Source organism: Haemorhous mexicanus, chromosome 12, assembly GCF_027477595.1.
Source record: "Haemorhous mexicanus isolate bHaeMex1 chromosome 12, bHaeMex1.pri, whole genome shotgun sequence".
Lineage (NCBI taxonomy): Eukaryota > Metazoa > Chordata > Aves > Passeriformes > Fringillidae > Haemorhous > Haemorhous mexicanus.
In genome coordinates, this window is record NC_082352.1 from 2,535,440 (window position 1) to 2,557,881 (window position 22,442).

The 22,442-nt window shown below is 46.2% G+C and overlaps 2 protein-coding genes and 1 long non-coding RNA gene across 4 annotated transcripts in view; 2 read left to right on the forward strand and 1 right to left on the reverse strand.

Annotated features, from left to right (window-relative positions):
- Nucleotides 1-9,517, forward strand: part of BEAN1 (brain expressed associated with NEDD4 1) — a 52,731-nt gene extending 43,214 nt beyond the window's left edge. For both annotated transcript variants that reach the window (XM_059857752.1, XM_059857753.1), the window contains exon 5: nucleotides 8,915-9,517. In XM_059857752.1, the coding sequence (XP_059713735.1) occupies nucleotides 8,915-9,179 (265 nt within the window). In that variant the 3' untranslated portion in view covers nucleotides 9,180-9,517. The remainder of the gene's footprint in view (nucleotides 1-8,914) is intronic.
- LOC132333024 (uncharacterized) lies at nucleotides 9,296-14,412 on the reverse strand. The gene is made up of 3 exons (XR_009488037.1): nucleotides 14,287-14,412; nucleotides 13,328-13,401; nucleotides 9,296-10,676 (listed from the first exon to the last, which is right to left on the reverse strand). It is a non-coding gene; the product is annotated as an uncharacterized LOC132333024 (long non-coding RNA).
- An 11-nt stretch (nucleotides 14,413-14,423) lies between these two features.
- Nucleotides 14,424-21,052, forward strand: LOC132333025 (uncharacterized). Its single transcript, XM_059857754.1, has 2 exons — nucleotides 14,424-14,711; nucleotides 16,899-21,052. Exons 1-2 carry the CDS (start codon nucleotides 14,427-14,429, stop codon nucleotides 18,360-18,362), a joined length of 1,749 nt encoding a protein of 582 aa, XP_059713737.1. The 5' UTR covers nucleotides 14,424-14,426; the 3' UTR covers nucleotides 18,363-21,052.
- Nucleotides 21,053-22,442: the final 1,390 nt, after the last annotated feature.

Consider the following 22,442-nt stretch of genomic DNA (forward strand, 5'->3'; position numbering starts at 1 on the left):
AAGAAGCTTTGGCAAATCATCAAAATCTTAGTAAATTTTATATCTTAGCAACACAACTTGGGGAACTTCAGGGAAAGAAGATGGCTGAAAGCAAAGCTACATGGAGACTTGCAAACTTGCTATTAATGCATTCTCCAGACCATTGTAACTGTTCAGAAAAGCATTGGGTGAGAGGCACTGTCTGAATTACTGCATTATGTAAAGCCTGAAAAATTCCTGTACATCCCCCTCTATATTCTCCTGCATGGCATAACACTGCAGTATCTGTTTTTAATTAGTAGAGCATGGAAATTATTTGAAAACTGACTGTCAGACACGGCCTGGAACAGAAACAAGACATGCCTGACCTTGTGCATTTCAAATATTAACTCCCTGGGATCAATCTCATTGCATATGATAATATTTTGAAGAGTAGGTTTACTGAAACATAGCACTGCCTAAATGGATGTCATTCCTCCTCCTAATTCCTGGAGGGCAAGATGTAACTTAAAGCTAAACTAGCGTGGCCAAAAGCTAATGATGCAGCTGTGGCATCAGCAGAACAGGAATGAAGAGCAGCAAGGAAAACAACTGCACTGGTAAATAACTCTTAAAAATCTTTGAAGTGAGAGAGTTCAGTGAGTTAAAAGCTGTGGGTGCTGCCAGGATTATTCCCTTTAATCCACCTGGTGCTGCAAGGCCACCTGCAGGAGCACCCAGACAGGAGGGTGCAGCTCCTCACCCCACTCCTGCCAGACACTGCAACGGTTTCAGGAGAAAGCACAACACCTTTATTTGGCCAAGGGGTGGTTAGTTAGATTTTATAGCCAAGCTTTAAACCACAAAATGAGTGGAAAAGGGATTTAAGGGGAAGGCTGATGAAACACAGAGTCAGTCCCCACGTCTGTGGCTGAGGGAGATCTCCCTGTTCAGGCCTGCCCACTCCCAGCTCTCCAGCTGGAAGTCCAAGAACTGTTTATATAAAACACTATTTATAGAAGAAATGTTATTGGTAAATTAATCTATGAAAAATGCCTTGGGATATTAGTATTTGCTCTGATCTCTGAATCACAAGTTTCATTTGTGACTCAATCTGATTATCCCCACAGACACTTCCACTAACCCTTTCTTGCATTAGATTTAGAGGGATACCAGGCATGGAATTCTGTCATTAGCCTGCTGCAGTTGCAGAGTGGTTACAGAGAAGCCATTTGGTCAATTTGTTTTGACAGCCCAAAATATACAGTGCTGCTATCTATAAACATCCCTTTAGGACAGTTAATGGCTTTTTAATGAATCTGAGATCTGTGCTAGCATCTGTCACATTGATTTTACATGAGGTGTAGATGGGAAATATAAAAACAAAATACAGAGGGTATGAACCAAACAGTTTCAGAATATGAGGGGTTTGTATTTCAGAGAATATTTCTGATATGTACAGATACTGGCAGCAGGGCTGGAAGATAATGTTTCATAGTGTCACCAGACATGGCAAAGCCTTTGTTTCTAAGAAACCCACAGTGAGAAAGATGATCCAAGTGATTTCCCAACAATTCTACACCCCAGAATTCTAATCCCTCCAAACGAGCAAACTGAACACATCCAGCCAGGACAGAAGACAAGCACAATCTCCCTGCCACATCTCACCTATCATCATGGTCTGTATGCCTTGGAAAGAAACACTGGAAAGCCTGTAATTCCCATTTCTGCCATTTTGTTCAACAGTCACTGTGCTCGTGGGAGTAAAACCACACTGTTGACACTGTGGGGATGAAATCTTTATAGACAGAAATCATGAGCTCACATTCTCTGTGCTGACTTCTTTGTAACACACACTTCTGGTGAGCATTGCTAGTTATCTTCTTACAAAGATGTAGTAAGAAAGCTGGTTAAAAATAACTTGAGTTCACAAGTTTGAAGTGGATTGAATTACAGTACCAAGCAAAGTCCAAGTAAATTAAAAACTATTAGATTTTCTTTAGGAGAGTCAGTAAAATCCAAGCAATGAGGAGATTTTACAGCAAGAAAGGAATTTTATCAACTTCTCACCTTGTGGCCAGGGAAAATGCATCTCACTCCACTGCAAGGCACTCACTCCTTAGTGGTTGGATATTAATGGTATGTACAGAGCTTTAGGCAACCAAGATGATTGCCTTTTGCATCTGAGACTCATGAGTGTCTGACACAAAACATCCCTGAGGAATGACAGCTCTGGAGGATGCAGGGATTTACCTGCAGGAATGGTTCCAATGGAAGCCACAGAAGTCCTCTCCAAACTTCACACTGAATGTTCCCCACAGGGCACATGAAGTAAAAACCACTCAGCCCCCTCTATGCCAGCATTCATATTAAATCACATTGTGTGAGGGTTTGTTTCTGGGCTCACTGTTCCTCAGCTGGTCCCCCTGCCTAATCTACATAGGATCTGTTCCAGAGAAAATTGTCTTATTTAGGCTTGATAAATCCCAGTATTCTCAATAACCATGTTCAGCCTGCATTGTTTAAATGGGCAAATCAATTTAAAAATTACTTTAAAATGGCCAAAGGAAATGCTCCTGTCTTAAAGTCAGACACTAATTTCCCTTTAAATATATATTTTTAAAAGCCTACTTAAGGGACTTCCTTTTTTAAGACATTATTTTCCATCCCCTACTTCTGAGGATGCAAGTTAGCCCAGCCAGCCTCCTGGATTTTCTTGAAAGGCAGAATTAGGCTTGCAGAGAACTGACATAAAATCTTGCTTTTTTATGCTGTATAAAAAAGCCAAGGCTGTTTTCCTGAGAGCAAACCAGGTGAGGAGCTTTTGCCACATTACAGTGACAGCTGGCAAAGCATGAGATGGACTTTGGAGGTTAAGTTCAGCTCTTACTTCAATAACCCTCACTGAGATTTTCAGTTAGTAAGGTAAAAAATGCCACTGGAAATATGACAGGTTTATCATTCCATTAGGTATCATGACATGAGCTAAAACTCTCAATTCCTTTAACTCCAAATTCCAAACACTCTGAAACCCCTCCCTTCACATCCCAGTGCTATTCCTCATCAGTATCAGGGATAGAAACGAGTAAATTCCTAATTATTTTGACAAACTTCTTATTTCAAGCTTAACTTTGTTTACAGCCAGTTTATGAGCATTTCTTTCTGTGGCATTTCCATTCCTCTTAATTATCCACACCCTTCTCTCTTTTCTTGTCTTTGTAGGCAAAAATGCTCTCACACCTCAGCCTGTGTGTTGGGAGGCTGGGGCACAAAATTCCCTTTGCTTTCTGTCATCAAAAATATCTGTGGGCACCTTCTGACCAGCCTCTCTTTACACCTGCCCCAGTTCCACTCTGCAGGTGCCAATTTTTGCTGCATAAAAACCAGCCTGCACAGTGAAAGCAGCAACACCTGATGAAGGGAAGCACCAAGAATTTCTAACCAGAAATCTACAGTGCCACACAGAGCAACCACAACTTAAAGCTGCCAAATATTTGATGACTGTACTTTAAAAAGAAAGAGTATTTTTCTCTGATTTCCCAGTTGCATATTGCAGCCAGTATTTCCTTCACCTGTTCAGAATTCATTCCTGGAATAATTATAGCAAAGCCCTTTCTTAGAATATGACCCTAAAACTTGTCAAATGGAAAACCTCCCCAAACATCAGCAGGTTCTGGGGACATTCAAGAATTGGTGGTGGTGTTCAGAATCCTGTTTGTGGATTAACTCCATGGCTTGGGAAGCTGCAAATTTTTATTAACTGATTTTTGTTACTCAGTCAGTGCCTAGCATCCTTTATTGGGTAATGGTTACAGAAATCCAGAGACCAAACACTGCTGATGCCTGAGTAGTTCTCACTCTGTGTAAAATTAATGCCAAGCTGAATTATATAATATGAAATCTTCATCCTAGAATGACTTGTTTTATTTAAAACATTTATTTCAATTGTTTGAAGCTGCACAATTATGATGAAACTGTATTATATTGGTTCCAAATGTTATCTGATATATGTTTTCATGAAAACAGTTTACACTTAATTTCAGTTTTCCTCTGGAATATTTATCCATCAAAGTTGCAACCTCCTCAAGGTTATCTTGAGACAGGGTGCAGAACAGAGATGCAGCCTTTTAGTGCTCATTAACACAAACAGTCCTATTGTAGTTCTGAGGAATTGGAAATTCCAGAAATAACTGTGGACAGAAAAAACCTAAATTCCACCTTTCCTGTCTCTTCAATAGTTAAGTCAATTAAGCCCTAGATGTTTACTTGAACAATACCTTGGGTTACATTTTTTACTATTTAAAAACATTAAAATAAATATGTAAATAAATATGTATATAATTAGAATCAAAAATGGAAAGTGTCAGTATCAAAACTAAACCTAGGGAAATATCCTAGCTCATGACAATGTCATCAGAGAAGCAGTTCTGTCAAAACTGGTATCTTTCCCCATGGTGATAATAAATCACCAAAGAAAATATGTATTCTAGGAAAACACATCTCAAAGGACACATGGACAGATTTCCAGGCTGCTCTCCTACCAAGCTGGCTGTGAGCAAATTGTGCCATCACAGAAGGCAGAGTTAAGCATCATCAGCTCAACTGCCTACATGGGCATCAAAGTCATCCCTGTTTTTTTCATCTGAACCTTCTTGCAGAGAGTTCCAGCACAATTGTTGTGATTTCAGCTTTTCTGTTGGGTAACATCATTGTGGAAACATCCTTTGTGCTGTTTCATCACAGCTCCAGCCTGCCAGCACACAGATGTTCCAGATCCAGGGGCTCTGTTTGCCATTTTCAAAAGAACACAAAATGGAAACAGTGCAACAGGAGCAATTTTAGCAGAGTTAGAACATACAACAAATGAACAAGGTGAACCACGAGGCATCTACTGCACAAAGAATTCTTCATTCCCAGCTCTGCTTTTTTTCACTTCTTGTTTGCATCTTAAAAAGTTCTGTCAGCAGAACCTTCTTCCTGCCCCAGAGGAGTTCCTAATTTATGAATGACAGCCAGGTAAAGAAGCTCCTTGGGGTTTCCCTGGCAACAAACCCATCCTCATACTCACTGCAATGAGACCCAATACATTCCCAAAGTTCTTGCCCCTCCTGCCACACTCTGAGTCAGCAAGGTCATCTTGGAGAGCTGCTGCCATTTTTGAGCACCATCCCCTCCCTGCAGATCCCATTTACCTGCAGTAGGATGCCCACAGACATCAGTCTCCCTTGCCTTTCCCAGTGAAATTATCCCTTAAAAACTCAGTAGTGTGTCTAAACACAGCAGTGCAGGTATTGTAACAAAAACAAGGCCCAAACCCATGCAGACAGCAGCACATTTCATGGTCACTAACTCCTTCTTTTTCATCACTGCCTGCTGATACTGCATCTCCAGATAATACAGGTTTTAGAAAGCAGTGGATTAAAGTGGATTCATTATAAGTACTGCAGCCAAGGATTTTTTCAGGGCTGGTATCCACAAAATGAAGTGTAATGTGTTCCTGTGCTCCATTATTTATGTTATGGTAGCACAGCACTTTCCAAAAGCATTTGCTTTCCTATCTAAAAGGATTTTCCTGTGACTGCTGTAGTGAACTTCAAGCCTGAACTACTTTTTACATGTCCAATATCTTCACAGAAGTGAATCTGACAGATAAAATATAACTATTGTGGTAGGTTTTGTATAAGATGAACAAGAATTTTTGTTTTTCCACTTCATGGTCCTGCATTTTCAGTTGCAAAACATATGTATGTATAAATGTATATATACAAACATATAAATATACCTATACACACACATATGCATTTACACACCCCTCTGTGGGTATCACTCCCTTAGCAGTTCCTGAGGTTACAGTTTGATGATTTAGGAGCTGCAGTCTCAGACCTCTCCCATTCCCATTTCCCTGGTGTTCCTGGTGCCCCCCAGTTAAACTGGGAGCTTCTGACTGAGGCAGCCAAACCAGGAGAAATCTGGCCCAGAAAAAACTCACATATTAAATACAAAATAAAAAACCAAAACAGAACAAAACTCCCAACCTCCCCACCACCACCACCCCCAAATCTGTTTGCCTCTTTAGCTCCAGATTGGGGATCAAGGTCTGGCTTTATTTTAAAATGACAGTAAGGTTTTAGTCCAGCATCACTTGCTAATCACCTGAAAGTAATTATTGCTATTGAATTTTTTTCTAAGTAATCCTTCAAATCTTTTGAGGAATGGTTTTCTAACCACCCCCATACAGTGGATGCCTGTCCAACTCAGTATTATTTCTTATAATACTTGTTTAAATTCTCGAATTAAAAAAATATTGTAAAGCCATACAAGTTTACATATTAAAGTCTCCTTGAAGGAGAGACTGTAAAATAAAATTCATGCTTGTAGAGTTGATAATGCATTATTTATCTTATAGGAATAACAGCAGTCAGAAAGCACAAGCAAAGTACTAAAGCTGTTAAACAGTGAGGGGGAAAAAATCACACTACAAAACAAACAAATAAAGAAAAACAAAAACCCCAACAAAAATAGATTTTAAAAAACCCACAAAACACTTTGAAACAAAGAAAAAAATACAAAGTTGAAGTCTCTTTTATGACCTTAATTCATGTCCATTCTGCCCTCACCAGAGAGGAACCTTATCTGCAGAAACAGAGCAGGAGCTGTTTGCAATGTCAGCTCTATAAGCAAAGATCCCATGCACAGAAAAGAACACAGGAAATGAACATCAAGATCATAAACTGATAATGAATACAAAAAGTTATTTAAAAAAACCAAAACCCATAACTATTTGAATTATTTGTAATTCTCTTCATGGCCACAACAATCTGTAGGCACAGCTGTGAAGCTGTTTAATTGAATGTCTAGCATGTGTTTTTTACTACCTCACTCACTTTTTAAAATGTGATCTTAATTGCCAAAAATGAGGAGGAAGAACATTACTTGCTTTTGGAGAAAAAAATATAATTATTTTTATCCATCATATGTATGAAGGATAAAATGCCCCAACACAAACACATTGATATTTGGAAATAAACATTAAAATGCCAACTCCTCAATACCATAACTCCCACCATTTACTTGACCCTTCAAAGTCTCCTTCCTAAGGGATCCTTTCCCTGTTTATCCCAGCCAGCAGTTCAGTTCTACAAAGCTGAGCTGTGGTCCAGGAAAGGCATTAAGTTAAACCCAAGGCAGAGGAATCCTCTTCAGATGATCAGGTAACAGCAGCAAGGAGCAGTTCCCACTGTGCCCATTTCTCCTTTAGGTCCGTGGCAGATTTCCCAGAAGCAGGAGACAGAGAAGCTTCTTCCCTTTTGTTCCTTGGCAGAAGGATTTCAAATTTTCCCCCTTGAAACTCCCACTGCTATGGGCTTTTCTGAATGGAAACTTCTCCCCTGTGCTAACAGGCCCAAGCTCTCTGTTAGCCTGATTAAGTCAGTCAAAACCTGAGGAGAGATTTTAAATAAATTCACCGGGCTTTGGGTCAGCAAAATGTAAATTAAGTAGAGATGCAGCTCATAGGAATCCTGCAGGAAGTTGCTGTTTCTTTACCCTCATGGAGCTCAAGGAGAGTGGAGGACATCAGGTCTTCAATCTCTGGTGGAGGTGTAAGAACTTTTCAAATACTACCATGTATGTTTGAAAGCTTCAATGTGTTCAGTAGGGGCTGGAGTGACATCTTTTCCACATGCTGTAAAAAAAACCCCAATTCTACTTCCTAACATGCTGGGACTTTCCTGAAATATCTAGCAGCCCTATTCAGGGTTTTCAGAACAGACTTGGGTTCTTAAATATTATTTTCTGATGGGGAAATTGAAATTTTCTAGTCTGAATTTAAAGCCATTGTCCTGATGAATATAAAAGTAAGATGAAATGGAGGTAAAAATAAAAACACCCATGGATATTTGAGTTTAGTTACGTAGCACTCTGATTTCACTTTCTTTCCTCTCCCTTCCCCAAGGACCATTTCCATCACCCAGACTGGGGTTTGGGAGCTTGGTATAGCCTGGCTTTAACAGGTACAGAGGCACAGTGTGTGCCTGCAGTCTGCTGAGAAGACATGTGCTCAATATCCCAATTTTCAGGAAATATCCCACATCTTAATTGCTCTGGAGTTAGTGTGGCTGAGGAAATAGGTTCTCAATTTGTCTGGCTTCAGCAGAAATGTTTTTCAGGTTAACTCAGTAGACAAAGGGGTTTTTGTTTGTTTTCTTTTTTTTAATAGGAAAAATTTCCTGATTGGAGTTAAAATGATGCTGGAATGGTTAAACAGCAGCCACAAAGCAGGTCTAACTTGTAAGATCGTGATGTTATGACTCTTTAGGGCTCTTGCCTGTAGCCAGGGAGCACAGAGCAGCGTGAGGAGGGAACATTTTTCTGGCTGAGCCCGGTGGCACAGACAGAACCACCGAGCCTGGGTGCACCCATGGAGCCCCAATTCACCTGCCCTGTTCCTGCTCTTTGGGAGGAACACAAGAGGCCATCCCAGAGTGAGCAGCCCCGGTCTGTGCAGGTGATCCAGCTCAGCCCTGGCAGCACTCACCTCCGAGCCACACTGCCCAGCCAGGGCTGCTGGCTGAGCTCCAGAGACTGCAGCCAGGACAGCACAGAGGTGTCTGCCAGAGACTGCATCACCAGCTCTCCGTGCCTCGTTTCCCAACCGAAACAGCAACACCACTCCCCCTCCCCCAGGCCTTTCTAACCTGCCTCTCAGGCAGGTGAGAGCAGGAATGAGCCCTGGCTGCATTGCACTTACGGTGACTGCACCTCTGGGATGATCTCTGGGTGGTTTGAAGTGCTCTATTCGTGAGTGTCTGACATGGCAGGGTCAGCAAGGATGTGGGCTGAGGAACGAAACACCAGACACTCGTTTTCTTCTCACTTTACTCACCTCTGTTATGCTTAAGTAATGTACTGTGGCTTTTTTTTCCCCAGGAATTTCATGAACATTTTTTTCTTTCAGCTATGATGAATGTGTGGGGCCAGGAGCAACACAAATATATATTCCCACAGATGATCCCCCCCCATATTCCCTTACGGACCCTTGCCAAAGAAATGAAACACCCAGAAACATCTGCACCAGCCAGGAGGAGGAAGCAGCCTGTGGGACTGCGGGCCGGGCTGCGGGAGCGGCACTGAGGCTGCGGGAGCTGCAGCAGCCCGGCTCGGCCCTGGCCGTCATCTCGCAGTGCGGGGGCTGCTCCCCCGCGCGGGACAGCGGCGTGTGAGCGCAGCGGGACACGGAGCGTGCTCCGCTGGCCATCGCGCCCCGACACCGCAATGAGAGCGGCTCTTGCCGGAATTCTTCTGAAGAACTCAGACCAATAGAAGAATAAAACCTCTGGAAGTTTTACCAATTTTATATCTTTAAACAGGGATACAATGGGATTTTTTTTTTACCGCGAATTTTGCAAGTTTATGTAAATTTCCCTGTATGTGCTTCAAAGTGTTCCATGGCATCACACAGCATAAAAGACCAGCAGAGACAAGCAGTGCATCTGACCTTTCTAAAGCATTGCAGAACCTATTGAAATTAGCCACTCATAATGAAGATAAATGTTATCCAGTCAAGCCTACTCGTTGATTTTATGATACTTTGCATGTTCTAGAACAGGCGGAAAAAGAGGAGCCTTTTGTTGTCATTATAGGTGTCACTAGTACAGCTCATTCAGTGTATTGACAACAAAGCATTTTTAAATAACTCTTTGTCTGTGTGTTTCAGTAGGCAAAGCACTGCCTAAAAAAAAAAAGATTATTATCAGTACTATGTAGAGGCAAAAGAAAAAAATAATAATATTTTAATATTCATGTTATTCCTTTGGTTCCAGGCTTTCCAGGCCATTGCAAAGCCTGTTGCAAGCCTTCCTCAAAAGACACCCTGCACGGGTGGAGGAGAGGTGGCCGTGGGTCCCCGGTGCAGCTGGCTTTACCCGCAGCAGCTGTAGCACAGCTGTGCAGGCGGGAGCTGCAGCCGAGGGAAGGCACAGCGATCCCAGCGGGGGCTGCAGGCCGGCTCCCGTACACGGCTGCCTTCCCAGGGACAATCCCGGCTCTTTCCCCGTAAGGAGCGCGGGTGCTCCCGGGCGATCACGGTGAGCTCCGGGAGCGGTGCGAGTGCCATGCAAACAGAGACGCCGGGCTGGGCACAGGAACAGAGCCTCAGGGGCCTCGCAGCGTTCCCAGCTTTAGAGAAGGGACCGGCAAAAGGAAGCCAACGAGTGAGGCCGGGACACTGGGCTGGCAGTCCGTGTGTCCCCAGCGGTGTGCCAGGGCAGTGGGAGCTCAGCTCAGGCACAGCAGGGCCAGGGCACCGCAGCACCTTGTCCCCAGGGCCGGCCGGGGCTGCACTCGCCGGAGCCTCCCCTGCACCAGCCCGGCCAGAGGGGAGCGAGCGTGGCACCGAGGGGCTCCCAGCACGGGCACTGGCTCTGGGGCGGGCAGGGCAGCGGGGACCCAGCCCCTCATGGGCACCCCTTTCTCCTTTTCCCCTCCGGGGAGCCGCTGGCCAAGCCCCCAAACCAGGGCTGGCTCTGCCTTTGAAAGACAACGCATCCCCCGAGCTTCGCTCTGCCCGCCCCGAGCTGGGCACGATCCACGTGTGGGACAGGAAGATCTGCTTCCCCCATTCCTTTGTATGGCCCAGCAAAAAAAATGCTGCAAGGTTCAGACTAGAAGGCAGTCCTGACATCCAACAGCCGGCGGCCAAGGAGGTTTCAGTCTATTGCCTGAAACGAAACAGAGTTGGGATCCTGTTGTTCACTTCTGCCTGGAAAGTCCCATTCCTCTTCTGAAATAATCCCATTCCTCATCTAATAGTCCCATCTGAAAGCTTCTGTGTGTCTGGCCTAGGACACAACCCACAAGAGAGCAAGGAAAGCTCAGCCCTGTGCTTTCCTTGGGACTTTCCCCAGGAAAATTTCTTTGCTGTGTTGTTTTGAAATGTGTTGCTGCAGGAAACCACTCTACATTTTAAAGTAATTTTTAAGTTCGGTGTCTAATGGAAAACCCCAGGGTGAGTCTGGGTGCTAGCAGGAAGCAGAACTTGCTGCCAGCACATCAACAGCAGGGATGGAGCTCCAGCCAGCCCTTGGGGCACCCACAAGCCTGGGCTCCATCTGGGACCAGGGATGGGAGCCAAAGAGCTGTGGCAGGGGAGCAGAGTTATCTCCAGGAAATTTCTTAAAAGCATTTTCACTAAAATACCAAAAAAAAAAAAAAAAAAAAAAAAAAAAAAAGAAAGTTTTTTACACAGAGAAAATGGGCTTCATTTTCTATCCCCACTAAAGGATATGTAAAGCTGAGTACAGTAAATATATTATGGTGTTTAAAAGGAAGCAGCATCCAAATTATTAAAATTGCACTTGGATTTTCTGTAAATACTAAATAATTTTCAACTGTAATCATCATTCAACACTCCAAAGATTGACACAATTATAATTAATACTTAGATGGGAAGTAATTATATGGTTCTCACTGCTATATAAATTATACCATTACTGAGCCATATGCACATGTTGAGATATAAGGTAAGCATGCATTTTTTACTAAGGAGATGACAGTAAATATGTATGTGGCTAAAATGAGACAATTCTATTGCAGTTCAGCAAGATTTTCAATATTCTCAGTATACTATACCCAAAAGAACAAAAATTCACCATTTTGCACTGCAGAACTGCTGGCAGGCATTGCTAGAAGGTAAGGCCCTATTTCACATTTGTGTTTTAACATAAAGTATTCATTTCAACAGTTTGGTGGTATGCAAAGCACCCTGCAATGGGAGAAACAACCCTCTCCCCCACCTCGGAGGGGGCAGAGATGCCCAGAAGTGCCCCAGTCAGGTTTAGTGGCAGGGCAGTCAGCAGGGAGGGGAGCACAGGGTGCTCTGTGCAGAATGGGATTGGCTCCCAGGGCTGGCTCTGCCTGCAGCTCCTGCAGGGCTGCTCCTGCCTGGAACAGGGCCAGGCTCTGGGACCTGCTCCCCTCGGGCTGGGGAATCCAATGAACCCACAGGAGAAGGGAAAGGGGATTTTTCCCCCTGAAAGTGAGGCTCTTCCAGGTAACATGACCAAGCTGCAGGCTCTTCTGCAGGCAGGCACAGAGAGGGCTTTTCACACGTGGCAGACAAGTCCCTGCCCCCTTACTGATGCTCAGCTTCTCTGCACGGTGGGAAACCCTCTGGTTTGGCTTTTCACCTTTTTAACAGGGATTTCCTGCCTTCCTGCCCTTCCACCAACTCTGTATCTGTGATTTACAAAACAAGCTGACTTTAAGTAGACTTCTGATGAGAATGGGAGATTTACATATTACCTCATGTTAGCAATGCATTGGTAAAATTGTAGAAATCCAAGAAAATAATAATTGTAGAAATGTAGAAAACTGTAGAAATCCTAATCCAAGTCTTTCTTTCTTACTTCAGTAACAGTGAAGTGTCCCTGGCACTGTGCTCTGGGTTTGGCAGCATTTCTTACACACATCTGCCGGCTCCCTCTGGTGGCAGGGACCCTTCCATAAATTCCTGTCATCCCGTTATCACAGAATAATCCAAATAACCCCAGCTGGCTGTCACACGGATATGGGAGCCAACCAAAACACCCACATCCAACGGTAGCATTTTTCTGAGTTACCACTGACTACCTGGGATTTGTGATTCATTACAAACACATATAATTCAAAAACAAGCTGTGAATTGAAGGCAGAGCGTGTTTCCTTCTGTGATATCTTACCACCATCACTTGTAGGAGTGGTTTAGCATTTTCTGCTCCTGTTAATCTTTTCAACTGAGTGAAATCCAACAAAGCTGGGTGGGGGGGAAGCTTATAAATCCAGACAGACAGCACTAGAAAGAAAAAATTAGCTGTAAAACACTATAGAGAGATGTTTGCAGCTCGGAAGCTGCTCCAACAGCTTCCAATGCCACTACTGCTGGTGCTGAAATTCCTTGTAATGATGCAGTAAGGACATGCTTTCATTTCTTGAAAATATTGCAGACCTTGGATAAATCTCAGCCAAGTTGGCAGAGTGATGTTGCTCTTGAGAAATTCATCTCCTGCTATCAGATATTATCCTATCCTTACATAATTCTAATACCAGTGCTAAAACCCAGGCTTAACACAGGCCTTTGCTTTATTACATGGGTGAAATCAGAAAGAAAACTGGACATGCTATTTCTTGCTACATGATAACAACCCTGTATTTCTGTAGTCATCTCTTCTGCTTCAATTTTTATTATACTGATCTTATACAGAACTTTTAGTAAAGAACACACACGTGTTTGTGTTGGCTTCCACGCTTTTTATTTTACATCTCTGGGACCACCCACGACTGAGCAACTGCTGAGGAAGCAACTCTGCTTCAGTCACTTACATTTGGATTTTACCTTTGTCAGAGGCCACAGGAACAAGCAGTGTCCAAGCTCAAGAAGGGCAAAGTCAAATTACTGAAGTCAGGACACTGAAAATGGGAAAATATGAAAATGGCAAAACAGAAACAATAGGCCAATCACCCCAGAAATATTCAAACAGATCATTTTTAGCACAGCAAGGTGAGTAAAGATATATTTCCTGAATGGAAACAACATCCAACTGATCTAAGTGGTCTTGGTACAGTCTGACAAATGATTCCCTTCCTTCCCCTACAGAAATAATTTCTATGTGAAATTATGGCCATAGACTTCTGTGAAATAAAATAATAATCATCATATGAGAAAATATTTATACATTTGTGAAGTCACACAGGAGCACAACATCATGGTGACCACAGGTGGTGACTTGAAAATTCAAATTCCAAAAATCAAGGTTAGAAAAGCACCTGGATCGCAGATGTGTTTTCAGCTGCTGGATCCAGCCTCCCTCGAACCCCAGGGCAGGGCAGGCACAGATCTCATTTAACCCCAGGGCAGGGCAGGCACAGATCTCATTTAACCCCAGGGCAGGGCAGTTCTCACCCCCGGGCAGGCACAAACCTCTCGCAGCCAGAGGCATGACCAGCAGAGAGGGGTCTGAGGGCTAATCAACACAGAAGTTATACCATTTGTGACCAATGACCGCTGATACCTCTGTTAAAATCCGCAGTGTAAACTTTTGGTGACCAGGGAGCTTCTGGTGGGTCACCAGGAGCTCCCTGCTTCGCGCAATCCAGGTAAAGTACAGACACACCGCCCTGCGGTGTGAGAATTAGCGCTGCGCACCGGGGAGCCACCGACACCCTGGGACATCCCGGGACACCCTGGGACATCCCAGAACACCCTGAGACATCCCGGGCCATTCCCCCGCCCTCACCGCCCCTGTCGCGACAAGCCCCGCCCCGTCCCCCGCCGCGCGCAGCCCGAGCCCTCACCGCCCTCCCGCCTTTCACTTTCGATTCGCGGGGCTCCGCCCCCGCTCTGACTGACAGGCGGAAGAACCAATGGCCTCCCGGCTCGCGGCGGTGCCGGCAAATGGCGGCGCGGGGCGGGCGCGCGGGGCGGGGCCGGCGCCATGGCGGAGTCGGCGCTGCTGAGGGAGTATGTGTCGCACCTGGCGGCCCGCGCGGCGCAGGGACAGCTCGCGGCCTGCGCCGACCCCGCGCTCAAGGCTCGGGCGCGGCGGCTGCTGGGCCCGGGGCGCCGCGGGGCTCTGGACGTCCGCGGTGTGGCCGAGCGCTGCCGGCGGGCGCGGGGCGGCCGCGCCCTGCGTGACCTGCTCAAGGCGCTGGAGCTGCTGGAGCTGCTCTGCGTCAACCTCCTGCTGTGCCCCTGGCGCCGGGAGATCCGCTCGCTCAAGGTACGGCACTGCCGCCCGCCCGCCTGGGGCTGCGAGGCCGCTGCCCCGGACCGCGGCTTGGCAGCGGCACCGGGAGGTAGGAGCGGAGCCAGGGCCACATCCTGCTCGGGGTGAGCAGGGCCAGGGCCACATCCTGCTCGGGGTGAGCAGGGCCAGGGACACATCCAGCTCGGGGTGAGCAGGGCCACATCCTGCTCGGGGTGAGCAGGGCACATCCAGCTCGGGGTGAGCAGGGCCACATCCAGCTCGGGGTGAGCAGGGCCAGGGGCACATCCTGCTCGGGGTGAGCAGGGACAGGGGCACATCCTGCTCGGGGTGAGCAGGGACAGGGGCACATCCTGCTCGGGGTGGGCAGGGCCAGGGGGACATCCAGCTCGGGGCAGGGTGCCCAGCATGGTGCACGCCTGCTCAGAGGTGTTCATTGGCCTTCACAGGCCTTGTCCTCGCTGAGGCCCTGAGTGCTGAGCAGCTCCGGGGGTTGGGAGCAGAGCACCACAACGAGGGGAGGCAGCAGGGAAGGTAAAAGCTACTCCACAGGGCTTTGCCTTTCATCACACTAAGCTGTGACCAGGATCTGCCTGTTAGCAGGGGTGTTTTTAGCCGTGGCCATCTGCAGTAGCTTGGTGCCACAGGCCAGGTGAGCCAGTGCCTCTCTGGTCCCTGATCCCAGCTCAGAGGCTGCAGCTGGTGCAGCGGGCACAGACAGTCCCTTGGAAAGAGGAAATGCTGCTGGTTTCTGCAGCAGGGTGGTCACGGTTACCCCACTTCCCCAGCACACTGAGCACGTCTCATTGCCCAGAAGACACAGCCATCCTCACAGATCCCAGTTTTAAATAGACTCCCCAGGCACCCATATGCATCTCCTTAAAACAGGGCAAAGCATAAGATAGTCAGGCCTACTCTTAGTGGGTTCAGCTTTTTGTAACACAAGATTCCTAGGCTGCATTAAAATTAAACTTTGAGACCAGTGTGGGCAACCAAAAGTGTAAGACAGCCTCCTGCAGGCCTGAAATAATTCTACTGCAAGGCACAAGTTGGAGAACAACAGTACCTTGTACATGTAGAGATTTGATTAAAAGCTACTGAAATACATGGAATAGTATTTCCCATGTCCTGCCTCTCACCTGCTCTGATGTCCCTGCAGTGCCTGCAGCTGCACCCCCTCCAGAAGGAACAGAAGGTGGGGAGTGCAGGGCACTGTTAACAGCTTTATCTGAGAATTGCACTGTGGCCATTCTGGGGGTCAGTTTTGTTCTCCTGAATCTCCTGCTTGTGACACCAATACTCAGGGGTCAGCCTTGGTCTGGCCCAAGGTGGGCAGCCTGAAAACAAGGTACCCCACTCCTGGAAAGCCTGGCTTTGCATTCCCATCTCTGTTCTGTTCTGACTTGCCAGGAATTGGTCATGCCCAGCTCAGAATAGTGTCCTGTCACAGGGTTTCAGACAAAACCAAAAACCACTTCCATGGTACAAAGTAGGCCTCGTGCCTGGGGTAGCTCTAAAACCAAGCAAACATTGGACAGTTTTTTAGGTGGTGCACAGCAGCAGCATTTTATTGGTGTTTTGGAGATAGCTTTTGCAAAGAGAGGTGTTTGAACAATACTTCTTGGAATAGTCTCTCTTCAGAAAGCTGCTTTTAAAACTGGCAGTTGAATTCAAGGGTAGCAAAGTTCACAGCAGGAGTCTGAACCATGGAAAAAGAAAATGTTGCAGACTTGTCCCCAGTTCAGAAATGGGATTCACAGTGAGTACCTCGTGTCTGTTTCTTTCGGAAAAGACCTCAGTGATCCATTCTATGACTCTCTGTTTGTTCCAAAAGCTTAGGTTCAGTAGAACACAAAAGGCTTATTTCTGAGTTTCTCTAGTTTGACTAAAATTATTTCCTTACTCTCTTCCTTTTTGAATACTGGTACTCTTAGCCAAGACCCCAGCAGGTTTAAAGTGGCACAGCTTCACTGCAACTGATGTGCTGTAGCAAAGCCACAATGCTCAAGAGGTTGCCAAACAGTGCTGTTAGAAAAGCCTCGCTCACTGCAATTCATAACTCAGACTTCTGGAACATAGCTTTGTCCAAGCTGTAAGCAAGTCTTGAAGTATTTTTGATCTTTAGGAAATCAGCTGTTTCACATTTCCCTGCGCCCTTTCCCCCAGTGTTCACCAGCTTTTCCATGTTGTGTTCTGTTCCAGACCTTCACCGGGAATTTTGTCTACTACATCCAGCCTGTGCTCCCAGAGGACATTGTGAAAGCAGTCCTGGAGAAAATAGGGTATGTTGCAACTACAGCAACAGAGTTTTCACTAGTCAAAAAGAGAAACAACGAGGAAACGAAGCAGACTGCATTTGAGATATTCCTGGCAAGAATCGAGTGTGAAGACATCCTGGAGATGACAAATGAAGAAGCACATGGCAGTTTGGAGAAGAGCCTGCAGCAGGAAACACACACACATGGGCATCGAGGAGAAGAGGATGAGGAACATCAGACAGCCCAGAAAGGAGACACCGAAAGTCTGGGAACTGAAGGGAGCAGTGAGACACCTTTGTGCCTTGCCCCCCAGCAGAAGCGTTCAGCTCCCTGTGCTGCATCCTTTGAAGCTGCTGGGAGTGTGAGGATCACAGGGGACGGGGCTCAGTCAGCAGCTGCTGCACCCCCCAGCAGCCTCCAGCAGCACCAGAGGCAAAGCATCGACACCGTGCATCTGCCAGGCAAGGGCTCAGACAGCGAGGAGTTCCTGATCAAATACAGTGACATTGTCATAGCACAAACACCCATCTTCAGTGAGAGTCTCTCTCCAAAGGCTTTGGAAAAGGAGCCAAGAGCCAGGCTGAGTGAGGAGCGTGCCTTGGCAGGGGCTGCAGAACTGGCTGCACGAGCGCTGGGGCCTGCGCCTCTGTCCCCGGGAGCCAGTGGCCCCCCAGCCTTTGCCATGTTCGCTGACAGCTCCTGTGACAGCAGAACCACCTTGGAGTTTGAAGCTCCAGGAGTCCCAGAAGGATCAATTGAAGCAGAAATTAATGATGCCATAAATTGCATAGACCCAGCCCCTGGAGATGAGCCCACTGAGCTGAAGTCTCTGCCCTACAAGGACTTTGCCCAAAACTGCAGCGTCCCCAGGGATGAGGATGTTTGTGAGCTGTCTTTAACCTTCACAGAACTACAAATCAAGGATGCTCAGGAAGAACTTATGTATCCAGTAGAGGAAAGTGGCCAGCCTGAGGCAGTGGCCTATGCAGGAACAAGTGACAGGCACGTTAGAGAATTCAGTCGCTCCCAAATAAAACACACATACCTGACTGATGCTGAGCTGCACAAGAGAGCAGCGTCACACCCTGAGCCACCCTCAGGTCTGTGCTGTACTGCTGGGCACACAGAGGATTCCACTGCTGTGTTCATGGATCCTGCTAAGGGACACCCAGCTTCTGAGTGCTTCAGGCATGTCAGAGAGCCTCCCAACCTCACCTACATCCCCCCCCAAAGCATAGATGTGCAGCCTTCACATGGGGGCAGGAGGGGCCTGGGGCAGCCTGCAGGTGACTCTGCAGGAGGCAGGGAAGGGAAGCTGGAGAACTGTAATTCCCAAGAGACTGACAGCCAGGAGCCTTATGTCATCATTGACAGAAGTGAGCAGGCAGCACTGAGCCATCACACCTGAGTCTGTAGTGCTTTATCTGTCATTACCTGGGGGCACTGTCCTCTCACCTGTGGCCTTGATCCTGTTGTCAGGGGAATGATTAGCTTTGTCACAACAGTTCTAAAAAACCCCAAACCACATCACTGCCTTGGGACAGTAAATAGCAGGAGTTACACAAATTCCTAATGGTTCCTTTCTCAAGGAAACCTGAATGGTCACATTTTAAAGGGTAGGCAAACTTCTGTAGATTTAAATCCATTTAATTCATCAGTCAGATTCCATCTCGCTGTTCTTAATGCCAGACAGGTTTCTTCAGCTGGGCATCCTGCTTCTCGTTTTTCCCTTCACAGACCTATTCCTGGAATACTCTTCCAGTACAAGGTAAATTCTTCTAAACTGGAAGGAGTTTAGAAATGCCATACTGGACTGTGCTCCTTAACTCTCTGCATTCCTTTGAAGCTGTGTCTGAGCTAATCTTCCTCCTAACTTCAGCGGAAAACAGGTTTGGAAAGTTTGATAACATTCCTTTAAAGAGAGAAACAGCTCTGTGAGCACTTGGTTTTGTAGAGGCATTGGCCTGTGTTACAGGTTATATATCTAACCAATATATAACCATTTGTTACCAAAGTAGTTTGTGGCCACCACCACAATTTCCAAGAGAAGCCTTGAGCATTGTAACTGTTCACTGAAACCAGCAGAGAGAGGTCCAACTACAGCTGCCATTTCCCTTGCCCCTGCTCCTGACACTTAATTCTGCACAGAAATTCTCTGCAGGCCGGTTCATCTCACTAAAATGAAGAGAAAAAAAATCTCATTCTTCACCATTTTAATGGCAGGAAAAAAATCTGCTCAGAGCAGGATCCCAGTGAGCAGCAGAGGCAGGATCAGGGATATCCTGCAGGTGGGAGTGCTGTGTGGAAAGCTCAGGAGTGTTGGATCAGCTGGAGGCTGGAATCCCAGCACTGAGAGCCTGTGTCACACACAGCTCCGAATTCATTTGGGAAAGCACTGCTGCTGTGCTTAGGCACAGTCTCCAGTTCTGTTTATACAGATACTTCCAGAGGGTGATGCCCAGCTGCAGGACAAGGAGCAATGGCCATAAAGTAAACCACAAAAAATTTCATCCCAACATGAGGAAGAACTTGTTTTCCTGGAGGGGGCAGAGCCCTGGAGCTGATGCCCAGGGAGGCTGTGGAGTCTCCCTCTCTGGGACATTCCAAACCTACCTGGACACACTCCTGGGTCACCTGCTCCAGGTGACCCTGCCTGGGCAGGGCTTGGACTGGGTGACCTCCAGAGGTCCCTTCCAACCCTAAAAATTCTGGGGTTCTATGATACACTTGTTACCTAGAAAGACACTTTAATACTGCTTCAAGTAGCTTTTTCAGTAGCACTGAAATGTGTGCTGGTTTGGGCTGGGGTAGAGTTAATTTTCTTCACAGTGGCTAATACGGAGCTCAGTTCTAAATGCTAAAAAATGCCTTTCATGTACAGGTAAAATAACAGCTGAAACTAATTTTGTATTAATTGTTTATAATTTACTTTCATCCCAGAAAAAAAAAAAATCAGAGGAGCACACATGGATTGGATTAGAAAAACCTCAGGAACTAAAATATAAATATTTGCATTTTGAAGAGCTAATGGTTAAAATTCTGTCATCCCCTGATTCCAGCAGTGTAGGAGAAAGAGAAATTGCCCAAGGTAACACCAGGGGACAGGACTGCCTTCAGCTCTGGGTGGGCTTGTGAGAAATGGGTGTTAGGAACAAAAAGCATTCACAGGGCTGTGTCCTGACAAGTAACAGTGGCATCCTTTGGGCTGTAAGATTCTCTACTAAACCATAAAGTGACATTTTCTGTGCTGTGCAAAATGTATGTCCATAGTGAAATTAGAATTAAGAACAAACTGCAGATGACTGAGCTTCAAACGTATAGAACCATTTCCAAAGAAATCATTCTTTTGGACCCTTAGAGAAGTAAAAGTTTTGAAAGTTTAACAGAAGGTATCAAGAACAGCTGGTATCCCCCTACAAAGAAGCTGCAAGAAGTAAGATTATTATTTAGCATACAAAATCTTACTTTTAAGCTGGAATTTTAAAGGTTTACAACAGAGCAGTAAAATGGCATTCCTGGAACCACAAGCTTTAGTACCAGCTTAGTACTTCACTAGGAAATGCTTTCTTGTACACTGATTGTAATGAAGTGTCAGTGATTAAGAAAAGAAAACAGCTGATCAGATGGGAATTACAGGACAGGAGCTGCAGTTCCTGACTGGGTGAGGTTCTTCCAGTGCAATGGGTTTTAGGCAAACTACAGCCCTGCAAAAGCAGCACCATCAGATATTGTTGAAAAGCCACATAACTGAATGTTTGTATCCTGCACAAAGTGCCTGACAAATGTCTGTACAAAATGCTCAAAGTGCTGTTGAAGCCTTGCTTCTTCAGCTAAACCAACCAAAACCAGTAGGGGGAAAAATACATTCTGTACTTCTGGGATCATTCCCCTAAAACTACCAGAGATTCAATGTGAGAGCAGTCTGAGTGCTGCAGTGAAAGGATTCCCTTGAAGGCAGCACCCAGAGGGTGAAGCACAAGTGAAGGGCAGCTCAGCTCTTCATTGACAGGCCCAAGAATGAAACCCCCACTGGTTTTCTGCCCTCTCCAAGTACTTACAGGTCATAATAAACTGATCATGACATAAACCCAAAAAAAACACCTGTGTTTTTCTTTATAAAAATAAGTAAAATCAAAGAATGCAAACCAGTTAAGAAATCAGTTAATTCTAGGATGTTTTTAGAAACAATTGAAAAGAGTAACAAACACAGTCCCATGCACACTGTATTTTCACTATTCCTCAGCTCAGCCAGAGCAGGGCTGGGGTTCTCATGAACACAAATAAAATAAGCTCTCTATAAAAAGCTAGCTGAAAAAACCCTCAGGGCCATTCTGCAGTCACTTACAAACACTGTGGGGTTTTAAATTTTTTTTTTTTGCACTGAATTCAGTGGGACTAGCAGTGCACAGTTCTCTTCAGAACTAAGCTATATTGTGATGTCCTGTAGAGCAGAAAGAACTTCCTGAATTCAATGAAGGTGCATTAATGTGGGCAGGATTAGAGCAAAACATCATTTCAAACTGGTAAGATCTGCTTAATGAAGCTACTTTAACTTGATGCACTTCATTTGCTGCCTCCAGTAATAAAATAATGAACATCCCACCTCTGGTATGAAGTGTGTAAAGCCTGGGCAGGAAGGAGTCAATGCCTTGCTGTGCCTCAGGCACCCGATGGCCTCTCTGGATGTGCCTGGAAAGGGGAACAAAGGAGCAGAGGGTAGGGCAGCACCTTCCTTGAGCCAGATTGCTGCTCAGGTCCGTGGTGCCCACACAGCACAGGAGCACGAGGGGGCAAAGCCAGAGGGGCACTGAGACCACCCAGGCCTCAGAATGCCCTGACTCCTGCCAGGGAGGCTCCATCCGAGGGCTCTGCACGGCCCTCAGAGCTAGAGCTGACAGGAGGAATCATTTCCCTGGGGAGGGATACAGCTGTTCCCATGCTAAATGGAATGTCTGCCATCCCCTGAACCTTTTGTTTGGTGGGTACCACCCCAAAGGATCAAGACTGAACACTGATCTGACAGTGGACGCATCAAAATTCCAGCATCAAAATTCCAACAATCCAGCCTCGTTGCTGTGAGATCTTTCCACTACCTACTCTACCCTTGCCTCCCATACTTTGTGCTATTTTTGTACCTGAATAGAAAACCCAAAGAGCTGCACCCCTCCTCTCTACTGCAATTCAGTTGTTAGAAAATCACAGAATTACTGAGGTTGGAAAATACCTGGGAGGTCTTTGGGTCCAGCACTGTGACCCAGCCCGGACGTGCCCCGGAGCCGCAGGGGCAGCGTGGCTGCAGTGCAGGGCCCGTGGGACCTCATGGCAGTGGCCTGTGCATACCCACCCTGCCTGGCCAGGGCCCTCAGCAGAGCCCTCCCATTCCTGCCCAAGGGCTGTCACCCCAATTAGCTGAGGGTCAGCTCAGTGCCCTCCTCCAGACCATCAGAAAAGGTTAAACAGGGCTGTTCGCAGCATGGATCCCAGGGGA

Coding starts and splice junctions, on each gene's coding strand:
- LOC132333025 (XM_059857754.1), top strand. CDS start 14,427: ATGGCGGAGTCGGCGCTGCTGAGGGAGTATGTGTCGCACCTGGCGGCC. Junction 14,712..16,898: donor GGGAGATCCGCTCGCTCAAG/GTACGGCACTGC, acceptor GTTCTGTTCCAG/ACCTTCACCGGGAATTTTGT.